Below are 22,874 nucleotides of genomic sequence, written 5' to 3'. Positions count from 1 at the left end.
CAGACCCGAATTGTGCACAGTACGCCTAAGACACTACGTACAGTTATTTAACCACCATCCTGTTAGATCTTGTACAGCTTAAGAATGAGTCTTTCACTCTACAGCGAAGTGTGCGCTCTTTGGAAACTTCTTGACATATTGTGGCAGACCGGGAATCTAGTCCAGATCCTTGGTTTTCGCGGGCAATTTTCTTGAAGACTGACCTATTCAGACACGATATACGACCAGACTCACACCTTCCGTTCTGTCCGTACCTCTCTCCTATAATCCAATGTTCAAGGGAACTTTCCGCCAGTCGCCTCTGGAGTAGCACTCCTGGATGAAAGGATGGCGGCTATTTCCATTACGAAGCTTTCATTTTTCAGCGGAATGTGTGGAGTTGTGGATCTACTTGGCATCAGATTTTGGTGCCTGACCGGGAATCAAACACAGAACTTTGCCTTTCGCGAGCAATACTCTTACTTCCTGAGCTATCCAGACACAACCCACCACCTGCCGTCATAGCCGACTCTGTCACTACTTCCCTCTTAGTTTTTACACGTCAGGGAAGAGGAAAGGTCGAATGTCGTACCTGGGTATCTCCGTCGGTAAGAACATAGCAGAAGTAAAGTCAGGTTTCAGGTTGGAACCTACAATATACTGAGAAATTGACTTATAAATGAGCTGGCCGCTGTGGCCAAGCGGTTCTAGGCGCTTCAGTCTGGAACCGCGCTACCGCTACGGTCGCAGGTTCGAATCTTGCTTCGGGCATGGATGTGTGTGATTTCCTTAGGTTAGTTAGGTTTAAGTAGTTCTAACTTCCAGGGAACTGGTGACCTCAGATGTTAAGTCCCATAGTGCTCAGAGCCATTTGAACCATTTTCAACTTATAAATAAAGGAACAAGTAATAGCATATGCAGAGCCATCTGTGGTTTATCTAAAATAACTATGTAGCTAAGTGACGCTAGCACCCGCCAATGGGAAACATCAGTCGCCGCTACCAACATACAGGGTGATTCACGAAGATACGCAAATATTTTAATATGTTATTCTGCAAGTAAAACTACAGAAAAAAGTTCATATAAACATAGGTCCACAAATGGTTAGTTACGGAGTTACGGCTAATAAAAGATTTTGCCTGAAATTTAGCAACTTCGCTAATATGAAACCATGGAAAAACCGTACGAGGTTAAGATAAAGGACGATTTTCACTTATTTTGTTGTTGTTGGTCTCGTGAATCTAATAAAACATGTCCCAGACGTGTATATGCTGTAGTTTCCAGAACATCCAGAGGAGCAAAGATTGTTATTCAAGTACATTTGTTTATTTTCCATTAAGAATGTAGAAACGTTTATTGGCAACCATTAGTAAGTTATTTCAGTCGTTTCCTAACCTTGAAACGAGTTAGTTTTCTGTATTGTTCAGTGAAAGGACATAATAACAACAGTGTATTTAAGTGAAACGAATTAAGAACAACCCTGTGAAACTGAAACGAGCAACAAAATCTGTTCATACACGTGCAGCCAAATGCAATGAACTCGGTGAAGACGTTTTGGAACATTTATTGTGAATGTATTGTGAAACTGTATGTACACTGTACAACTTCTCTAACAATGAGCTTTGTTTTTTTGCGGTTTAACATGAATTCACATGTACTATGGTATTAATAAAAGCAGACTGGCATATTCATACAGCATCAGTTAACGTTATTACCATTATTTTTCCAAAATTAAATTATTTACAACTTTTGCTAAAAACTTTGTGCAATTGTCTGGAACTTAAAAAAAAAATTGGACCAAGTAGTTAATAAATAAAAAAATTATGAAATTACGTCTTTACTTCTGTGGATGTTCTGGAAAGTTACTGTAGATACAGGTCTGGGACACGTTTTATTACATTCACCAGATCAATAACAAAAAAAATGGAAGTCGTGCGTTACTTTAACCTCGTACAGTTTTTCGATGGCTTCGTATTAGCGGAGTTGCTAAATTTGAGGCAGACTCTTTTATTAGCCGTATCTCCGTAACTAAACATTTTCGGACCGATGTTTATATGAGCTTTTTTCTTTAGTTTTACTTGTAGAATAACATAGTAAAATATTTGCATATCTTCGTGAATCACCCTGTATTAACCCTTTCAGACCCATTGGTTGTAATTGTATACATTAAATTTTACTGTTTCTTAGTTGGAACAAAAATATTTTCCCCAGTGGGAACGTCATGTACACATTTGTGAATCTTCAGTCTTTTTATGATGTACAAGTGCTGCTGACTGTTGGGCTTCACTATAAAATATCAACGAGTCAGTGTAGCAGTGCGCATGACCGCCATAATACACGGAAGTGGTTGGTTAGTTACATTCCACTGTATAAATAAATACTATTATTATTGTTATATTGTATGGTAATTATTGAAGCATCAGTTTGTTTATTACAACAGTGAATATTTCAAAATAGTTATTTTAACCCATGAAACAAGCCAAGTGTACAAAGCATTTTTTGAAAATGGGTTCATACTTTTATATAAATCAAGCGCCAAAAATCATTAAAAAATCACCTAAGAGCATTACAGCATAAATAAAATTTTCCTTCCTCCAAACGCAATTCATATCTGAAAGGGTTAATTTATCAGCTTCCAGAGATGACTTTTATATAATATATTCAAAAGTAATTACAAAGTTCTACAAATGTTAACATTGTAGTTTTGTTTTATAAACTGTTTTTGCAATGAGAGAGATAAAGTTATTTAATGCGTGTTTGGTTTATAAAAGTGGGTTGGGAAAGCGTCCAATGCACAATTTTACTAATGAATGTAGGTATCATCAATAACTTCGAAAAAACATTGGATTTCTGTGGTGTGTGACTGACCTAAAAAACAGAGATTATACAATAAATAGATTTCCAACTTATCGTGAGTGTCCAACAAGTAACTAAATGCGAATCTGAAGTTATTGTTTGGTAAAAAAATGGTCATAATTTGATAAAAAAGACTCCGACAAAACAAAGCTGTCACTATAACCATTTTCCAAGGATTAACTGACTAAAGACCGTTTCCATTTTTGGAGATTCAGCGGTATGTGTGGTACATTAATTCATAAAAGAAAGAATCACAAAATGTGAATTAAGTTGCAAAAGGTACTCGTTTTTTGTTACTTCTGTTTGTATATATAACTGTTTGTAATCTCCCTCTCTAGTGTTGGTCAAATGCAAAAGTGATAAATACTTATACTGAGTCAATAGTTTACCAGTCATACATAAACTCAAGTTATTTTCAGCTTACCAGAATACTTTAAATCGTTCTAATTTAAACAGAGTGGAAGGAAGAAAAGCTGTGGTAAGGTAACTAAAGAAATGAAGGAGGAAGAGAGTTGGATGTACTTTGCTGCATCTACGGATGCTTTTAACACTCACTTCCAGTTACTGTGTGAAGAGTGTGCGAGTAAGTGAGTATGCAGAACCTATCAGTATTTAAAGAACATGTGTAATGTCTGTAGTCAACTTCGAGTTTACAGATAATGCTGCTGATTAGTAATTATACTACAAAGGTTCCCATTAGATATTTTTACACAATTGTTATTACATACTAACTGTAAATCATGAGTAATTTAGTATCTAAATGAGCAGATTCTGAAGAGGGAAGTGTTTTCTTGTGTCAAACTCATATGTATGGTATGTGCTAAGACATTTCCTCGTATATTTGTAGATCGTGGGTATACTCGCGGACTATGTTGTCATGTTTAGCGACTGTGTTAGAATTTCGCTAACCAGCGGACACGTGAATGACATATGATAAAAGCCACTATGAAGCGGGGGTAGTTACACATTTACTCATCATGTTATAGTACTTGAAAGGTGCATTGTGTCTTTAAAATTTCTATTTGAACCTTAACTGATCAGTGTTCACTCTATTAGTGCTACAAAACCCCGCAGTCTCAACATCAGATAGGATGTATAGGTCAATTACAGCCATTAGGACTTGTATTCCTAAAGTGGTCTTAAATTAAGCTAATAATAAATTTTGCTTACATTCTGAGTGTTTTCCATGCAGACAACCAACATTCCAAACAAAATTACATTTAGGCAGATACTTAGCAACAGTTACTACTTATTTATTTAGCTACTGCTATAGTCAGCCAAGCACAATTTTGTAAAGAAAAAGGAGGGGAGGTAGATATTAAAAGTCCTGTTGGTCACATAGTTTTAACCTGGCAGGAAGTTTCTCCTATTCCAAGTTTCAGCAGCTGTTCAGATCCCCATTCAACCATCCACATTTATGTTTCCCATGGTTCCCCAAAATAGCTTCAGGTAAATTCCATGATAGTTCCTTTGGAAACAACATGGCCTATTTCCTTAGGCACACCTTCATGTTCAGTTCTTATACAGCTCTGCTATCATAGGTGAGGGTTATCACAGTTTGTTGCAGATGGCAGTTACAGCCTAATTGTCATGATATTACAAAATTCGAGCATAGGAAAGTAATAGTGATGTTATCGTTATAAAAAAAGCAAACACACTAACAGGGAGTGTGTGATTGGATAAGAATGCAACCATGGAGTTGCTGATGCCTCAGCCATACTGCGTGTATTGGTATCAGCCAACTGACTATGTTGCTTCTTTCTAGGCTCTGCTATTCCAGAGTGTCAGTCACTGTTTTTAATCTGATCCAGGCATGAGTGCATCTGCATAATTATATACATACATCAAAGTGGATTTACATATGTGTGTGTGAAGTGTGTGTGATGTGTGTGTATGTGTGTGTGTGTGTGTGTGTGTGTGTGTGTGTGTTTGTGTGTGTTTTCCATGTCTCCTCCCAGACTGATGGAGCAGTTTCAACCAAATTTGGTAAACATACTACTTACAGTCTGGGAAGAAGTGCAGTGGTTGGAAGAACAACCTACCTCCCATACGGGTTGGTGTGGGGAAAAATAGATTTACTAATAACTGACATCTAGGCTGCCCTATAAGACAGGCATGTTGTGCACATAACATCGGAAAGCGTTCCAGAGACGCTATGTACCGATGGGCACAGCTGAGCAGAAAGAAGGGGAGAAGGAGATGGATAGTGAGAAGAGGGAGAATGAAGTGGATAGGGAAAGAGGGAGTAGGTGATAGACCAAGAGACGGGAGTAGGAAGGGATGGACAGAGAGAGAGGAAGAAGGAAGTGTGCAGAGAAAGGGGGAGGTGTAGGAACGAATTGGTAGACAGAGAGAGGTAGTGAGCAGATGGAAAAGGAAGAGGGAAGAAATGGACAGAGAGAGCTTGGAGGAGGAGATGGACCGTGGGGGATTGGAAGAGGAGATGGGCAGAGAGATGAGGAGGCAGAGATGTACAGAGCGAAAGGGGGAGAAGATGTACAGAGAGAAGGGGAGGAGGAGATGTACAGAGAGAGGGGGAGGAGGATATGGATAGAGTGAGGAGGAGGAGAGGATGTGTGCAATATATGTGCCACATGGGTACGTGGGCGAAGCAATGCGTATGTAAGCTCATAAAGACAACAAATTGTATGAGATGTCCTGGACGCACCTGATTGCCGAAGACGCCGAGCGCACAGGCAGTGGACACCTCGTTGGCGCCGAACCAAAGGAAGGCGACGGTGGGTGGCACGGTGAGCACGAAGACCTGCGCGACAGCGGCGATCGACTGCGCCACCAGCAGCAGCCAGAAGCGGCCGGGCGCCACGGCCAACACCTTCAGCCACGTCGCCGCAGCGTTCAGAGCAGCACCCAGCAGAATGGACAGCCGCAGACCCTGCAAGCAGCTCTTATCGCTATTGCAATATAATCAGTACACCAGACAAAAAATAGGACACATCACGCTAATGCCCTCTTCCCGAATTCACAGCCCTCCAGAAAAGATCTCGGCTCAAATTATTCTTGATACCGAGAGCTGACTGTAACCCGAATTAGAAAGTTCTGAGATATCTAGCGAGTCATGAAACGTATATCGGAAAGGCAGATTAGCCACCATAGAAGTGGCAGTGTTCAATACAGTTAACAAAAATATTGTTCCTATTGACGTAGAAGTTGAGTGTTACAGTGAAGTTATCAGGTCACGTGTAACAGGCCTAGATAAAACTAACTTAATTGCTGGATGTTTTTAGCAGCCACCCTATTCCACCGTGACAGTTATAGAGTCATTTAAAATGAAGCATACTGCCGGAAGCTTGTAGATACCCAGATCATGCAGTAATAGTTGGAGGCGACTTTAATTTAGACAGGGACGTCTATGGACTCCTTGCGTGGGGTACAGACAGCCAGTCTTGCGAAATACTTTTGAACACGTCTTCAGAAAACTGCCATGAGCAGCTAGTTCGGCAGCTCATGCCCAATGAAAATATCTTAAATCTTGTAGCTACACAGGCTGGACGTTATCGACGGCGTCAGTGCAGTGATGGGAATTAGTGATCATGATATCATACCGACTATGGTTACGAATGTTAATAAGTCAGTCAAGGAGGCTAGGAGAGTATTTCTGCTAGCAAGAGTAGATAACCAGTTGTTAGCATCTCACTTAAACAATGAACTGACGTCACTTAACTCCAGTAACAGGGACGTAGGGAAATTATGGACAAAGTTTAAACAGACTGTAAATCGTGGTCTGGCGAACTACGTGCCTGGTAAGTGGATTAAGGGCGGAAAAGACCAACCATGGGTTAACAACGAAATTCGGAAAATGCTGAGGAGACAGAGGCTGTTGTACTCTCAGTTCAAAAGAGAAAGCGCAGAGATTCGTGCACCTGTGGAAAGATCTATGCGAGAAACATACAACTGCCACCACCACATCTTAGCAAAAAGTCTGGCTGATAACACGAGAAAATAATTCTGGTCCTATGTAAAATCGCTAAGCGGGTCTAAGGCTTCGATCCAGTCACTCGTTGACCCGTCTCGGGTGGCAGTTGAAGGTAGCAAAAGGAAAGCCGAAGTTTAACACCACACCGGTGTTACTTATGTTTTAATGTTTGACCTTTTGAAGACTACTATGTGTTATATTTTAATGTATGACTTGAGCAACTCAGCTCTTAAATCACTACATCTTTGACGATATGTTCTTCATGTAATTACCTCACCTTCTGACGAAGTCACCCTTAGAGGCCGGCCGAAGTGGCCGTGCGGTTATAGGCGCTGCAGTCTGGAACCGCGAGACCGCTACGGTCGCAGGTTCGAATCCTGCCTCGGGCATGGATGTGTGTGATGTCCTTAGGTTAGTTAGGTTTAACTAGTTCTAAGTTCTAGGGGACTAATGACCTCAGAAGTTGAGTCCCATAGTGCTCAGAGCCATTTGAACCATTTCACCCTTAGAGGTGACGAAACCTGGTAAAGGTATATACACTCCTGGAAATTGAAATAAGAACACCGTGAATTCATTGCCCCAGGAAGGGGAAACTTTATTGACACATTCCTGGGGTCAGCTACATCACATGATCACACTGACAGAACCACAGGCACATAGACACAGGCAACAGAGCATGCACAATGTCGGCACTAGTACAGTGTATATCCACCTTTCGCAGCAATGCAGGCTGCTATTCTCCCATGGAGACGATCGTAGAGATGCTGGATGTAGTCCTGTGGAACGGCTTGCCATGCCATTTCCACCTGGCGCCTCAGTTGGACCAGCGTTCGTGCTGGACGTGCAGACCGCGTGAGACGACGCTTCATCCAGTCCCAAACATGCTCAATGGGGGACAGATCCGGAGATCTTGCTGGCCAGGGTAGTTGACTTACACCTTCTAGAGCACGTTGGGTGGCACGGGATACATGCGGACGTGCATTGTCCTGTTGGAACAGCAAGTTCCCTTGCCGGTCTAGGAATGGTAGAACGATGGCTTCGATGACGGTTTGGATGTACCGTGCACTATTCAGTGTCCCATCGACGATCACCAGTGGTGTACGGCCAGTGTAGGAGATCGCTCCCCACACCATGATGCCGGGTGTTGGCCCTGTGTGCCTCGGTCGTATGCAGTCCTGATTGTGGCGCTCACCTGCACGGCGCCAAACACGCATACGACCATCATTGGCACCAAGGCAGAAGCGACTCTCATCGCTGAAGACGACACGTCTCCATTCGTCCCTCCATTCACGCCTGTCGCGACACCACTGGAGACGGGCTGCACGATGTTGGGGCGTGAGCGGAAGACGGCCTAACGGTGTGCGGGACCGTAGCCCAGCTTCATGGAGACGGTTGCGAATGGTCTTCGCCGATACCCCAGGAGCAACAGTGTCCCTAATTTGCTGGGAAGTGGCGGTGCGGTCCCCTACGGCACTGCGTAGGATCCTACGGTCTTGGCGTGCATCCGTGCGTCGCTGCGGTCCGGTCCCAGGTCGACGGGCACGTGCACCTTCCGCCGACCACTGGCGACAACATCGATGTACTGTGGAGACCTCACGCCCCACGTGTTGAGCAATTCGGCGGTACGTCCACCCGGCCTCCCGCATGCCCACTATACGCCCTCGCTCAAAGTCCGTCAACTGCACATACGGTTCACGTCCACGCTGTCGCGGCATGCTACCAGTGTTAAAGACTGCGATGGAGCTCCGTATGCCACGGCAAACTGGCTGAAACTGACGGCGGCGGTGCACAAATGCTGCGCAGCTAGCGCCATTCGACGGCCAACACCGCGGTTCCTGGTGTGTCCGCTGTGCCGTGCGTGTGATCATTGCTTGTACAGCCCTCTCGCAGTGTCCGGAGCAAGTATGGTGGGTCTGACACACCGGTGTCAATGTGTTCTTTTTTCCATTTCCAGGAGTGTAGAAAACCCATGCAACCGGTTGACTGATTTTTACATATTTTAAAAAAAGTTTAAAATTTCATGTTTAATAAATCGTTTACGCATGATAATCGTACAAACATACCGTCATTTGAACATCGGACAAACTCCCGTATAGTATTAAGCATGTCTGGCATGGAGAAACAACTGAGACAGTTGAAAACAAATTAGTCGCCAGATCCGGATGAAATACCAGCTCGGTTTTACAAAGATTACTCTACGGCATCGCCCCCTTAATTAATTTGCACTTTTCGCAAATATCTCGCCCAACGCTAAGTCCCAAGCAGCTAGAAAAAAGAGCAGGTGACTCCTGTACATAAGAAAGGTAAAAGAATGGACCCGCGTATTTACAAACAATACCTTAACATCGATTTGCTGCAAAATTCTTGAACATGTTGTCAGTTCAAAGGTGATAAATTTTCTCGAGATCGAGAAACTTATGTCCCCAAATCAGCACAGTTTTACAAAGCATCCCTTGTGTGAAACTCAGCTTGACCCTTTCTCACATGATATACTGCCAAGGCCAACAAACAGGTTCCTTATTCCTAGGTTTCCGGAAAGTGTTTGATACGCTACCCCGTTGCAGGCTGTTAAAGAAGGTACAAGCATGTGGACTAGGTCCACAGATATGTCAGTGGCTCGAAGACTTCTTAACTTACAGCACCCAGTATGTTGCACTCGACGAGGAGTGTTCATCAGAGACGAGGGCATCATCAGGAGTGCCCCCCGGCAAGTGTGACTGGACAGCTATTATTTTCTGTATACATAAATGATCTGCTGGTCTGAGTGGACAGCAATCTGCAGTTGTGTGCTGATGATGGTGTGGTGTGCGGGGATGTGTCGAAACTGAGTGAATGTACTGACGTTGAACTACATTCGTGTTTCACTTAGTGGAGATTATCGGCGGATGTTGTTAGGATTCAGTTGAAGGTGGTGTATTAACTGTTAGCGGGATAGATATACCAGTCCAATGACCGACTTTCGGATTATTTCTGAAAGCAGGTAGATATAAGGCTTTAATTATTGACATTGGAGTTGTGAGAAGTTTAATTCTGTCCTACGGGCCATTGCGAGGCTGGTGGCCTTTATTGAGGCTTATTTTACATGCGTGGCAGTGCAGCGAATTCATCCGCGTCCGCTAATCCTATCAAATCTATGAATCAGTACGTCGCGTAACTCGTCCCTCGCTCCGCCTATCACCGAGAGTGCGTGGATTCTGTCCGCGACCTTGATGTGGCTTCGTGCAGCGCCACAGATGCTCCGTGGCACAGACAAAAGGAGCGTTTCAAATGCAACTGAGTAAGTACGGCTGGCATCCATTTCTGACATCTAGCACTGCACAGAAATGGAGAATAATTCAAATGGTTCAAATGGCTCTAAGCACTATAGTACTTAAAAGCTGAGGTCATCAGTCCCCTAGAACTTAGAACCACTTAAACCTAACTAATCTAAGGACATCACATACATCCATGCCCGAGGCAGGATTCGAACCTGCGACCGTAGCGGTCGCGCGGTTCCAGACTGAAGCGCCTAGAACCGCTCGGCCACTTCGGTCGCCCGGAGAATAATTGGTACAATAAATTTCGCAGTACCGCACAGTACTCCTGTATCTGCAACAAAATAAAATTCTAATATCCCTTTTCTCAGCGGTATGCATACAGGTTCGGAGAGAGGTGGTGACATTATTTCTGTAGCAGATAGTTCCGCTTACAGATGCTGCGACTTCAAGGGTAGCAAAAAAGTCGACACATGGGAATGGCCCTTGGCCTGCTGCAGGAGAAAAATACCAGGCCAGTTGGATGAATCAACAGTCTGTATCTCGTCTTTGAAGCTTTTGTTGCACCAATTCACCAATACACCTGTTACCTCAATTTTCCGTCCTTGGAATTTGACTTGTAGCTTTTTTATCGTATGTTTTCGTTTAAGACGATTCTGGTTTTGTTCATCGATATTGTTTCGAGCTTTCATTACTCGCTGTCGCAACGTTCAATCCCTACTGTGTTTTCGGCTATCGAGTTAGCGTCGATCTTGGTATCCGCACGCTAAGTACCGTATTTCGCAGCATGATCTGCCTACATTGTGTGAAGCCACGACGCAAAAGTAACAACCACAGAAAATACTTTAGCTGCATATCCACGCTAGAGTTCTGGAAAAACGTACCTACTTACGCCACTATCCGCTCTCTAATACTCTTTGCTGTGGACGTCGAATGATGCGGAGTAGTTTATATCCGTTGTGATATCTTTCCGTATATTATCATGCAACATCATTACCTCGTGAAAGCGGCGTATCGATAATTTTATTGTTTATGTTCTGTACAGCTTACAATTATAACGAGATCAAATGACGATAGGGAGCTGCAACGCATATCAGGAATGCTATTACTAGGCGCAGTCCGTGTATCCATCGTACACTGATGGACAGCAGGATACATAACTAAGCTACCAAACACAATACGAAAACAGACTGACGCATGGTTTTCAAACTTCGAAGCTTCACAGCATCCAAATTATGATTTCTGGACAAATATTTTCTCTTGAAAAATGACCTGTCGGTCGTCCAGCACAGCATTCTAAATGTTGCCTATGTTTTTCTGACATCCCATTGTATTACCAGAAGTTAAGCAACCTTATATACTATATTTACGAGAGTGGTTAGAAAAGTCCACTGCAGGAAAAGGGTAATCCAGGAAATTCAAAAAACATACAAAATTATTAATTCTCTAGTAGGAACAGATATTACTTTTCCACGTGGTCACCATGGTTGTCAAGCATTTGTTCCATCGGTAAGCCAATCTATCGGAACAGTTACAAAAGAAACCATCATTCAGGTTTAGGGGCGCTTAACAGCGGCCTCCTGTACACTGGCGTCGATTTTAGATTGGTGAACGACCAGATGCTTCTGTAACGGTCCGAAGTGATGAAAATTGATTGGTGCGAGAGCCGTTCTGTATGGATAGAGTTCCAATAGCGTCCATCGGTAACGCTGAACAATATCACGCGTAAACGAGTCCGTATGAGGTTGTGTGTTGTGCATCAAAACGACAACTTTCGAAAGCAATGTTGGTTGTTTGCACCGAATCGCTTTCTACAACCGTGCAACATGGTACACTGACTAGCAGCATTCTCGGTTTCTTCATGGATGAAGAAATCACCCAGCATTACATCCAACGTGTCCCAAAAGACCGCATCCTTAACTTTCTTCGGGGCTAATGTTGTTTTGATCTCCTAATTTGGGGTTGGGAGGGGGGAGCGGGAGGAGATGCATGCCATTAGCGATTTCTGCGTCTCAGGTGTACACATGGTGCACCCACGTTTTGTTTATTGTGACGATACTTTGCAGTAATCGATCACCCACCCGGGTGTTACCGCATTAAGTCCTGGTACAAGAACCCTATCCGCTTTGTTTTATTCCCTTAAAAGGGACCCAACCCGGCTTCGCACTCATAGCAGAATGTATCTACTTCCAGACGACTTCACTGGCCTTGTGTATTTTGTTTGTGTCCACGAATAAAATTCAGAGGAGTGAATGTCATCACTTTCATTTAACTTACTCGATGTAAGCAGCGCACGTCAGGAGGGATTAATCTTATGTGTTCCATACTGAAATGGTGTTTGGTGTGACATCTCGTGGCAATGATGGGAGCACATTGTGATGTCAGTAATAAATAATACAACCAATGTAAAGACGGTATGTGAATCATGGGCATATATGTGTGTGAGTGATTCAATGTGTCGAAGGCTGGCTGCCGTGGCACAAATAAAAGGAAACATAAGGAAATACACACATGATCTACACGTTTAACTCGTGTTACAGCACTCCTCTTGTGAAGATTGGTGCGCACCGTGCTGTATTGTTGAGACTCATTGCCGACAGTTCTTTGCCGTGGACTCTTTATAGCAGACTTCTTCACCGTGCCAAGCAATGAATAGTGTTCACATGTAGGTTCGATTCAAGGAAAGCAGAAAGCTGAAATGTGACTCATTTATTGTGCTGCTAAAAGAAAGTAATGTACGTAATAGAAACAAAGTTGCTGAAGTATTTTTTGGGAAAACGTTTTACTTCAAGCATAAAAAATTAAAACATCACATATTTTGGATTCGCAAGTTTTTCCACTAAGCAACTGTTCTCAAACGATGGCAAGGAAATTATTCATTAAAAATACTTGATCACTTCAAACTGTAAGTCTCACATCAAAGCTTGATGATGAGGTGTTTATCGTTTCGCCATCGGTTATATTTATTACTATACTTGAAAGCATAGTATCCACGTGGCATGTTTCTGTATTCAACCACTGAGCATTTCTTGGCGAGAAATTTCTTTCTTTTAGAAATCCATAACAAGGACCGAATGTAATAACTCGAATTAGAGGTGAAATTAATGACTGTGGAAAGGTTGTTTAATTCGGGTAATTATTGGCTACACCCTCGTGGAATCAACTATCCTTCCACAAAGCCTCACAGGTGAGATATACACTGGAGCGCCAAAGAAACCAGTATAGGCATGAGAATTCAAATACAGAGATAAGTAAACAGGCAGAATACGGCGATGCGGTCAGCAACGCCTATATAAAGCAACAAGTGTCTGGCGCAGTTGCTAGATCGCTTACTGCTGCTACAGTGGTAGGGTAACAAGATTTAAGTGAGTTTGAACGTGGTGTTATAGTCGGCGCACGAGCGATGCGACACAGCATCTCCGAGGTAGCGATGAAGTGGGGATTTTCACTTAAGACCACTTCACAAGTGTACCGTGAATATCAGGAATCTGGTAAAACATCGAGTCTCCGACATCGCCGGGGCCGGAAAAAGATCCTGCAAGAACGAGACTAACGACGACTGAAGAGAATCGTTCAACGTGACAGAATTGCTGTAGATTTCAATTCTGAGCCATCAGCAAGTGTCAGCGTGCGAACCATTCAACGAAACATCATCGATACGCTCGTGTACCCTTGGTGATTGCGTGACACAAAGCTTTACGCTTCGCCTGGGCCCGTCAACACCGACATTGGATGTCGATGACTGGAAACATGTTGCCTGGTCGGACGAATCTCGTTTCAAATTGTATCGTGCGGATGGACGTGTACTGGTATGGAGACAACATCATGAATCCCTTGTACCCTGCATGTCAGCAGGGGACTGTTCAAACTGGTGGAGGCTCTATAATTATGTGGAGTGTGTGCAGTTTGAGTGATATGGGACCCCTAATACGCCTAGATACAACTCTGACAGGTAACACGTACGTAAGCATTCTGTCTGATCACCTGCATCCATTCATGTCCACTGTGCATTCCGACGGTCTTGGTCAATTCCAGCAGGACAACGTGATATCCAACACGTCCAAAATTGCTACAGACTGGCTCCAGGAACGCTGTTCTGAGTTTAAACACATCCGCTGGCCACCAAACTCCCCAGATATGAACATTATTGAGCATGTCTGGGATGCCTTGCCACGTGCTGTTCAGAAGAGATCTCCATCGCCTCGTACTCTTAGGGATTTATGGACCGACCTGCAGGATTCATGGTGTCAGTTCCCTCCAGCACTACTTCATACATTAGTCGAGTCCATGCCACGTTGTGTTGCGGCACTCAGCGCGATCGCTGGGGCCCTACACGATAACAGGGTGATGTTCAAATGGTTCAAATGGCTCTGAGCACTATGGGACTTAACTTCTGAGGTCATCAGTCCCCTAGAACTTAGAACTACTTAATCCTAACTAACCTAAGGACATCACACACATCCATGCCCGAGGCAGGATTAGAACCTGCGACCGTAGCGGTCGCGCGGTTCCGGACTGAAGCTCCTAAAACCGCTCGGCCACTCCTGCCGGCCTTGAATCTTGTATTCAGGACTCTGTGGTGTAAACACTTGTGGATACGAACGACAGTTTACGTATCTACCGACGAGAAACAGGTGTAGGAGGTAATACCTATCCATATTTTGAGGCAGAAACTCGTAAAGTTTTGAAAAAATACCGTCTCTGTGGGGTGGAACTCGAGATTTGGTACGCAATAGCGCTATGTAGAAATAATGAGAACCTTGTGTTATTAAAATAGCAAAATTTGCGATAATGTGACTATCGCTGGGATCAAACAGGGAAACTGGGACGTAATCCCAATAGGTGGAAATGACAAGACGCTCGTGTAAGTACTGAAATCGTGTAAATTACAGATAATAGCAAAAATTATTGAACAATGAAAAAACGTCAGTGTTGAGACACAAACCCAGGACATCCCAGGCGCGAACCCTAATAGACAGAAGTAATGACAAGCCTATGTAAGTGTCCAAACAGAAAATTAGTAACGAGAGGAAATTGAAAAAGATCCTGTATCAGGTCACAATATCACGATCTTCCAGACGTAAATCGCTATATGAGGAGGGAGGGAGGTTCTCGACCACCATTTTTACTTAGGAGAAGTGAACTAGACTACGCCGGGAGAGGGCAAACAGTAGTGAAAACAAATCAAGTAGGCGTCAATTTGTGTTATCAGTGAGGTCACAAATAAAAATAGGTAAAGTGAAATACTGACAACCATACAACGTCAGCCCATTTCATCGGTCAACAACTACATTTCTAAAACTGTCATCAATAATCTGCTCTGGGAGCCACATTTGTTTACTGCAGAGATGTAATATATATGATCCCCCACAAACCATGGACCTACCCGAGGTGGGATGGCTTGTGTACCTCAATAATACAGATAGCCTACCGGAAGTGCCACGACATAGGAAGGGTTTTTGTGGAGAGGTCATAATATCATGTGGTTCCAAAAGAGAGATTCAGTCCTCACAGTAGTACTAGGGGTAGCAGCCTGAATGACTGATCTAGCCTTGTCACATCAACCAACATGGCCTTGTTATGCCAGCCGCGGTGGCCGAGGCGCAACAGTCCGAAACCGCGCGACTGCTCCGGTCGCATGGATGGTGTGATGTCCTTAAGTTAGTTAGGTTTAAGTAGTTCTAAGTTCTAGGGGACTGATGACCTCAGATGTTAAGTCCCATAGTGCTCAGAGCCATTTGCTATGCTCGTTCTGCGAATGACTGAAAGCAAGAGGAAGCTAAAATCGTTATGTTTACTGAGAAGATGTACACTGCTGGCCACCGTAAATGCAACACCCTGAAGGAAGCATCCGAATCAAGTGAAATTTACACCATGGGTTTGCAGCGATGAGATATGCAACTGATTAGAATTTCAGCGCAGACGCACATCACGCGCGCCTGTGGCGCCACCTCATAGCGCCATTTAAGGCTTGGCGATTTCGACGAGTGTACGTTCGGCACGTGTGTTTACCTTGTGGTTGTTTCACAAGACGATCAGTTATGCCTCGTAGACAACAGCGAACATCGTTTGATCAAGTATCCGAGTTCGACAGAGGAAGGATAGTGGCTTACCGAGATTGTGGATTATCATACAGAGAAATCGCTAGTCGTGTTGGACGAAACCAAACAACTGTAATGCGGATATGTGACCGTTGGATGCAGGAGGGTACGACGGACCGACGTGGTAGATCGCATTCACCTCGGTGCACCACTGCACGTGCTGATAGGCAAACTGTGCACATGGCAGCGACGGATCGCTCATGACATCCCGAACCATAGCACAGCACATTGCGTCTGTAACGCATCATCCAGTGTCTGCGCGTACCATTCGACACCGTTTACAGCAGAGTGGTCTGTCCGCAAGACGTCCATTGCTTCGTCTACCATTGACGCAGAACCACAGACGTCTCCGTCGCCAATGGTGTGATGACAGACGGATGTGGACGGCAGAATGGAATGACGTTGTCTTTACTGACGAGGCACGCTTCTGTCTGCAGCACCACGATGGTCGGATTCGAGTGTGGAGACACCGTGGAGAGAGGATGCTGGACAGCTGCATTATGCACCGCCACACTGGTCTTGCACCGGTTATTATGGTATGGGGCGGTATTGGATATTACTCTCGCACGCCTCTAGTACGCATTGCCGGTACTTTAAATAGCCGGCGCTACATATCCGAGGTGCTGGAGCCAGTTGTCCTTCCTTACCTTCAGGGCTCGGCCACAGCCATTTTTCAATGCGCGACCACACGTGGCACGTATTGTCCAAAGGTTCTTCGTCAATAACCAGATTGAAGTGCTTCCCTGGCCGGCTCGCTCTCCGGATCTTTCGCCGATAGAAAACATGTGGTCCATGGTTGCTCAACGAGTGACCCAGATTACATCCCCAGCTGCCACACCAGATGATCTTTGGCAACGTGTGGAAGCTGCTTGGGCTGCTGTACCCCAGGAACACATTCAACGTCTCTTTGACTCAATGCCGAGACGTGTGGCAGCGGTGATCGCCAACAATGGCGGCTACTCTGGCTACTGATTCTGGCAGGAACCACATGTCACAGACGTCTGTAAACGTAATCATTTGATACTTGGTCAACATGTTATCTACAAAATAAATTTTGTTGTGCTACCTCTTGTCTTTCTTGGTGTTGCATTTACGGTGGCCAGCAGTGTATTTCTACTGTATGGTTTAATGATGACGGTATTGTGTTGGGTAAAATATTTCGAAGTGAAAATTACCCTCCAATCGGACTTCCGGGTAACAACTTCAAGAGTATATTCTCATCAGGAGAAACAAAACTGACGTTCAGCAGATGGGAGTGTGGATAACGTTAGATCCAGTTATCAGGTAGGTAGGTTAGAGAATGAAATGATTCACGTCGCTAAGAGAGTCGAAAATTTGTGATCCAGAAGTTGTATTGAGTAGTAGGAAAAGGAAGAAGAGTAAAAATAGAAGCAGGACATGTGTACGAGGAAAGGAATAAAAGGAGAAGCCGCTTTGTAGAATTTTGCCCAGAGCATAATTTAAGAACTGATAAGTCTTGCTTTAACAACCATGAAAGAAGATTGCACATGTGGAAGAAACCTGGAGACAATAGAATATTTCAGATACATTATACAACGATATCACAAGATTTTCGAAACCAGATTTTAAACTGCAAAATCTTTGCAGGGGCAAAATGGCTCTGAGCACTATGGGACTTAACATCGGAGGTCGTCAGTCCCCTAGAACTTAGAATCGCTTACACCTAACTAACCTAAGGACATCACACACATCCATGCCCGAGGCAGGATTCGAACCTGCGACCGTAGCGGTCGCGCGGTTCCTGACTGAAGCGCCTAGAACCGCTCGGCCACACCGGCCGGCTTGCAGGGGCAGATGTGGACTCTGACCATAAGTTACTGGTTATGAACTATGAATTAAAACTAAAGAAATGTAGGAAGTTAAGTAGATGGGTTCTGAATGACACCATATAACCAGTACTTGTTCAGAGTTTTGAAAGCGGCATTAAGTAACGATTTTCTGAGAAAAATAGAATACGGACTGATAGTTTTGAGAGATGAAGTAGTAAAGATAGTAGAAGACCAAAGAGGCAAAAAGACAAGGCAAAGTAGGAATCCTTGCAAACACAAGAGATATCGAATTGACGAAAGGAGAAAACATAACAGTACAGCAAATGAAGCAAGCAAAGGCGAATACAGACAGTTGTTAATATTACCACACAATCAGTTTATTAAGTCATTGTTGCAAAATGCTGACACGAATTACTCGCAGAAGAATGGAAAAACTGTTAGAAGCGTACCTCTGGAAAATCAATGCCGGTTCCGGAGAAATTCAGGAACACTCGAGACAATACTGACCCTACGAGTTATCTTAGATCATACACTGAAGAAAGGCAAACATATAAACTCACCGAAATTCTCCTTGTATCAGGGATAAAATGCAGGAAGTGAAATATTATCTACATATTGTACAGAAACCAGACCGCTGTTATAAGAGTCGACTGTCTTGAAAGAGTAACAGCAGTTGAGAAGGAAGTGAGACAGGGTTGTAGTCTATCCCCGATGTTATTCAATCTGTACTCTGAGGGAGCAGTGGAGAAACCCAAAGAGAAATTTAGAAAGGGGATTACGAGTAGAGTACAGCGAGAAAAAAATTAAAACTTTGAGATTTGACGATGACACTTTAATTCTGTCAGAGATGGAAAAGGACTTGGAAGAGCAGTTGAACGGAATCTATAGTCTCTTGAAAAGACGTTGCAAGATGAATATCAACAAAAGTAAAACACCAGTAATGTATACAGCCGAATTAAATCAGGCGATTCTGAGGGAATTAAATTAGGAAATGAGACGTTAAACGTAGCTGATTAGTTCTTTTTTTTTTTTTTTTTTTTTACTTGGGCAGCAAAATAAACGACATGGCTGAAATAGAGAAAATACAAAATGTAAAGTGACAATATCAAGAAAAGAATTTCTTAAAAAAATTATTAACTTCATGAGTAAGTTTAACCGATAGAAAGTGTAGGTTTATATTGAAATGAAACATGGGTGGTAAACCATACTAACGTGAAGATAATAGAAGATTTTGAAATTTGATGCTACAGAAGAATGCTACAGATTAGATGGGTAGATCGAATAACTAATAAGGATACGAAGAATCGAACCACGGATATATCACACCACACATCAAAGTCCTGATTTTTATCAGCCAGTGCTATAAGATGCTGGGAAAACCCACGAAAAATTCCGTAAGAGCTTCCGAACCACATGTTTCTGACAGTGACAGACTTCACATTCCCGTTGCACGTGAAGTTTCAGCTACGAACGGAAACGACTGACATACACAACTACAATGCGCTTTAAAATGGGGACACTGTAAAAACTATTTTATTTTTATGGCTCAGTGTGTGACACAATGCACGAAATATTTTTCCTAATTCAAAGCTCATTCTGTATGAAAGATCACCTTTTACGGTTTGCAGAAAAATATACCCGATGAATAATTTCGTTGCTAAACTCAGCACGTAAATAAAGATAGCTGGTGTGATACCTAATGATAAGGTAACTTTTGTCTTGAAACAATACAGCTGTAAAAGACGTGTGACTCATAACACTGTGCCCTTGTGAATTAGTCGTTAAGAGTTTTATCGGAATGAGGAAACTGTAGCTTTTAGTCAAATAATTAGACTCTTCCAAAAGATCTGTTGCTTTTATGGAGCTTTTAAATTTTGGGACATTTACGTACTACGATGAAAACTAAGATAATAGACTGCTCATAGAACTATTTATCGTGACGTATTTATATGGATATTTTCCCACCCTGAACTGTGTCCTTTCGTTGCTATCAGTTTCATCAAAAGCGATCAGCTCAGTGCAGTGGACCAGCAGTTTACTAAAAACATTTTCATGCGGTCCACCAAAAAACATCGTAAGTAAGGACTGACACAAAATGAAAGAGACTGATGCTGTAAATTTGGGCACTCAATAAATATGGCCAACTACAGGAGATCAAATTCAAAGTAAGACGTATTTGAATCCAGACACATCTCGGACAGAAAGAAAAATCGGATCCCGCTGAACACAGCTGGGAAGCAAGTCATATATTAGTATTGGAACTGACAAGAGTGTTGTGTAGGTCCAAAGGGTTTCGGGACAGCATAATAAAGGAAGCCATCTAAATCAGGACAAACGATGCCCTCGCAAACAGAAACGTTAGATACCAACTGACAGTCGTTTGAATCATCGGCATTTACTACACAGCCATTGGTCATTAAAACTGCAAGACCATGAAGGCAGTATGCAACAAACATCAAACGGTCATAAAGTGTACTGCATATTTGGATTAGAGCCCTGCACACGGATGGCCAATCCGTGTTGCTCGCACGCGTCTGCATTGTGCAAGTGAGAGCGCGAATACGCTCCTCGAACGATACGGAAAATTGCCAAAGATTACCGATGCTAATTTTACCCTCCTGAACAGATGTACACCCAGCCATCCACGCGGCTATCACAGATGGTTGAGGCTTGTTCGCAGACACGCGGATTTCACGCGCCTGCGCTAAGTTCCACATGGGCTGCGAATTTGCAGTGTGCACATGTGCGATGCCCTTCTTTTACTACTAGACTTGCGTGAAATTTATGTGAATAACGAATAATGCATACAAATAAATTATTATTTATTATTCGCTAATAACAAATATTATTCGAAACATTATTAACTTACACGAATGAAAACACTTATTCGTCATCTGTGACTAAAGAGTGTCAAGAATAATACATAAATATGAAATCCAATGCCATTTATTGCTCCAATTTTTTGTCATTTACTAGCGGAATGTAGTTTTTGTTTCTATTAAATTAATTTTTATAACATCTATTTTTATCAAACATCTCATCAGAAACTTTATTTGATTTTCAGAGATTTCCCGTTGGGACACTGAAGGAAATACGTTCTGTGCATGTAATACACTCCTGTATTCGTCTGTAATTATGATAACGATATATATATATATATATATATATATATATATATATATATAAACTTTGGACATAGCTGCTAAGGTTCAGTGACCGTGTCAGACTAATATTAGAACAAATAAGCCCTCGGTCACAAATATTAAGTCAAAACTGACCAGGTTTCGACGCTACTATGAGCGTCGTCTTCAGAATTAGACTAACTGTTCTAAAACATATTAAGTATATAATACATTAATAAAATTAAAGTTTGTACTGACTGGAAAAAGATGCAGTACTTGCAAGTCACATATTAAAAAAACCATAGCAGTCAATAATGAATATACGCCTAACATAGTGGACGATATCCTAAAAAAGAAAACTGCAAGAACTACCACGCTCAACATCTCATGCACTGAAATTAACCCAAAAAAACGTTTTTCTATTCCTTTCATAGGACCCATTTCCTATCAGATTCAGCGCATGCTTCGCAACAAATACAACTGCAATGTTGCCTTCTCTACTAACAATAATCTAAAGAGAAACTTCATTCATTATTTGAAATCCATTCGCTCCCCTACAGAAAGTTCTGGCGTTTATAAGATCATCTGCGATACCTTCTCCTCCTATTATATAGGGCAAGCTGGACGTGTTTTACCATCAGATATAAGGAATATCTTTTGAGAAAGAACGGCACCAGTCCCCTAAATTCATCCTTTGCCGATCATCTCTTAATTACTGGACACGTGTCTAAAGCCATAGGCGATAACAATATTCTGCACACCGAAAAGAAGGGGCGTAGGTTAGATGTTTTAGAGGAATTGGAGATTATCAAACATCTCTCTCGTCATGATGGCCTAATTCTCAACGAACAGCTGCAGCTGCGAAATAAAAACTTTTTCGACAGTATAAAGCCATTGCTTGATCTTTGATTCAGATTTCCTCATGCAATTTACCGAAATGTTGTTTTCCTGTTACATCTTTGCTGTTTTCTTGTATGTCTTAACTAACGTTTTTTTACGTTACAAAATGTATCTCTGTTTAAAGGAGATAAATATGTAACTTCATCCTATTATTATTAGTGCTTATGTTATGCCTGAATCAGCTGCATCACAATTTCATGTGTCTAATTTTGAATGTACAGTAGCCTAATTGTTTCTGCGGCTACTAGACGGCGCTCGTAGCAACACCATGTTTACTTGCCCACACTTTCTAACGTGGACACCTCAGTCTTGTTGCAACCCTTGTTCACTAAAGTACGAGCAGGCCTTAGCGGCTCGCCATCTTACTTACGACTATTCATGACGTCGCCTTTCTGGCTTAGATCTTTTTTAATATGTGACTTGTAAATACTGCATCTTTTTCCCGTCAGTACAAACTTTAATTTTATTAAGGTATTATATACTTAATATGTTTTAGAACAGTTAGTCTAATTCTGAAGACGACGCTCATAGTAGCGTCGAAACCTGGTCAATTTTGAGTTAATATTTGTGACCGAGGGTCTATTTGTTCTAATACAACGATATATGACTTCCAACTCACAATCTAATTCAGCACAAATTGAGAAATCATCAGTTTCACTGTAGTTTTTGGCCAATAATTCGTTGTGGTTTTACTCTAACTTAATTTGTCAAATCACATTCCAAATAAAATCTTCTTTTTACGCATTAATATCATTTGTATCTCGTGACCCAATTTCTTTGAGATTTCTTTGGTTGTTACACTGAAGAGCCAAAGAAACTAGTATATCTGCCTACTATCGTGAATGGACCCCGCGAGCACGCAGAAGTGCCGTGACACGACGTAGCGTGGAGTCGACTAATGTCTGAAGTAGTGCTGGAGGGAATTAGCACTATGAATC

At 42.6% G+C, this 22,874-nt stretch overlaps 1 protein-coding gene across 1 annotated transcript in view; it reads right to left on the bottom strand.

Moving 5' to 3' along the window:
• LOC124722467 (uncharacterized MFS-type transporter C09D4.1-like) overlaps positions 1-22,874 on the bottom strand; it is a 176,161-nt gene that overhangs the window by 140,981 nt on the left and 12,306 nt on the right. The window contains exon 2 of the mRNA XM_047247623.1: positions 5,504-5,728. Within this exon, the coding sequence (XP_047103579.1) occupies positions 5,504-5,728 (225 nt within the window). The remainder of the gene's footprint in view (positions 1-5,503; positions 5,729-22,874) is intronic.

The sequence above is a fragment of the Schistocerca piceifrons genome, chromosome X, assembly GCF_021461385.2.
Source record: "Schistocerca piceifrons isolate TAMUIC-IGC-003096 chromosome X, iqSchPice1.1, whole genome shotgun sequence".
Taxonomy (NCBI): domain Eukaryota; kingdom Metazoa; phylum Arthropoda; class Insecta; order Orthoptera; family Acrididae; genus Schistocerca; species Schistocerca piceifrons.
Note: the sequence above shows the minus strand (reverse complement) of the source record. Positions and strands in the feature narration are given on the sequence as shown.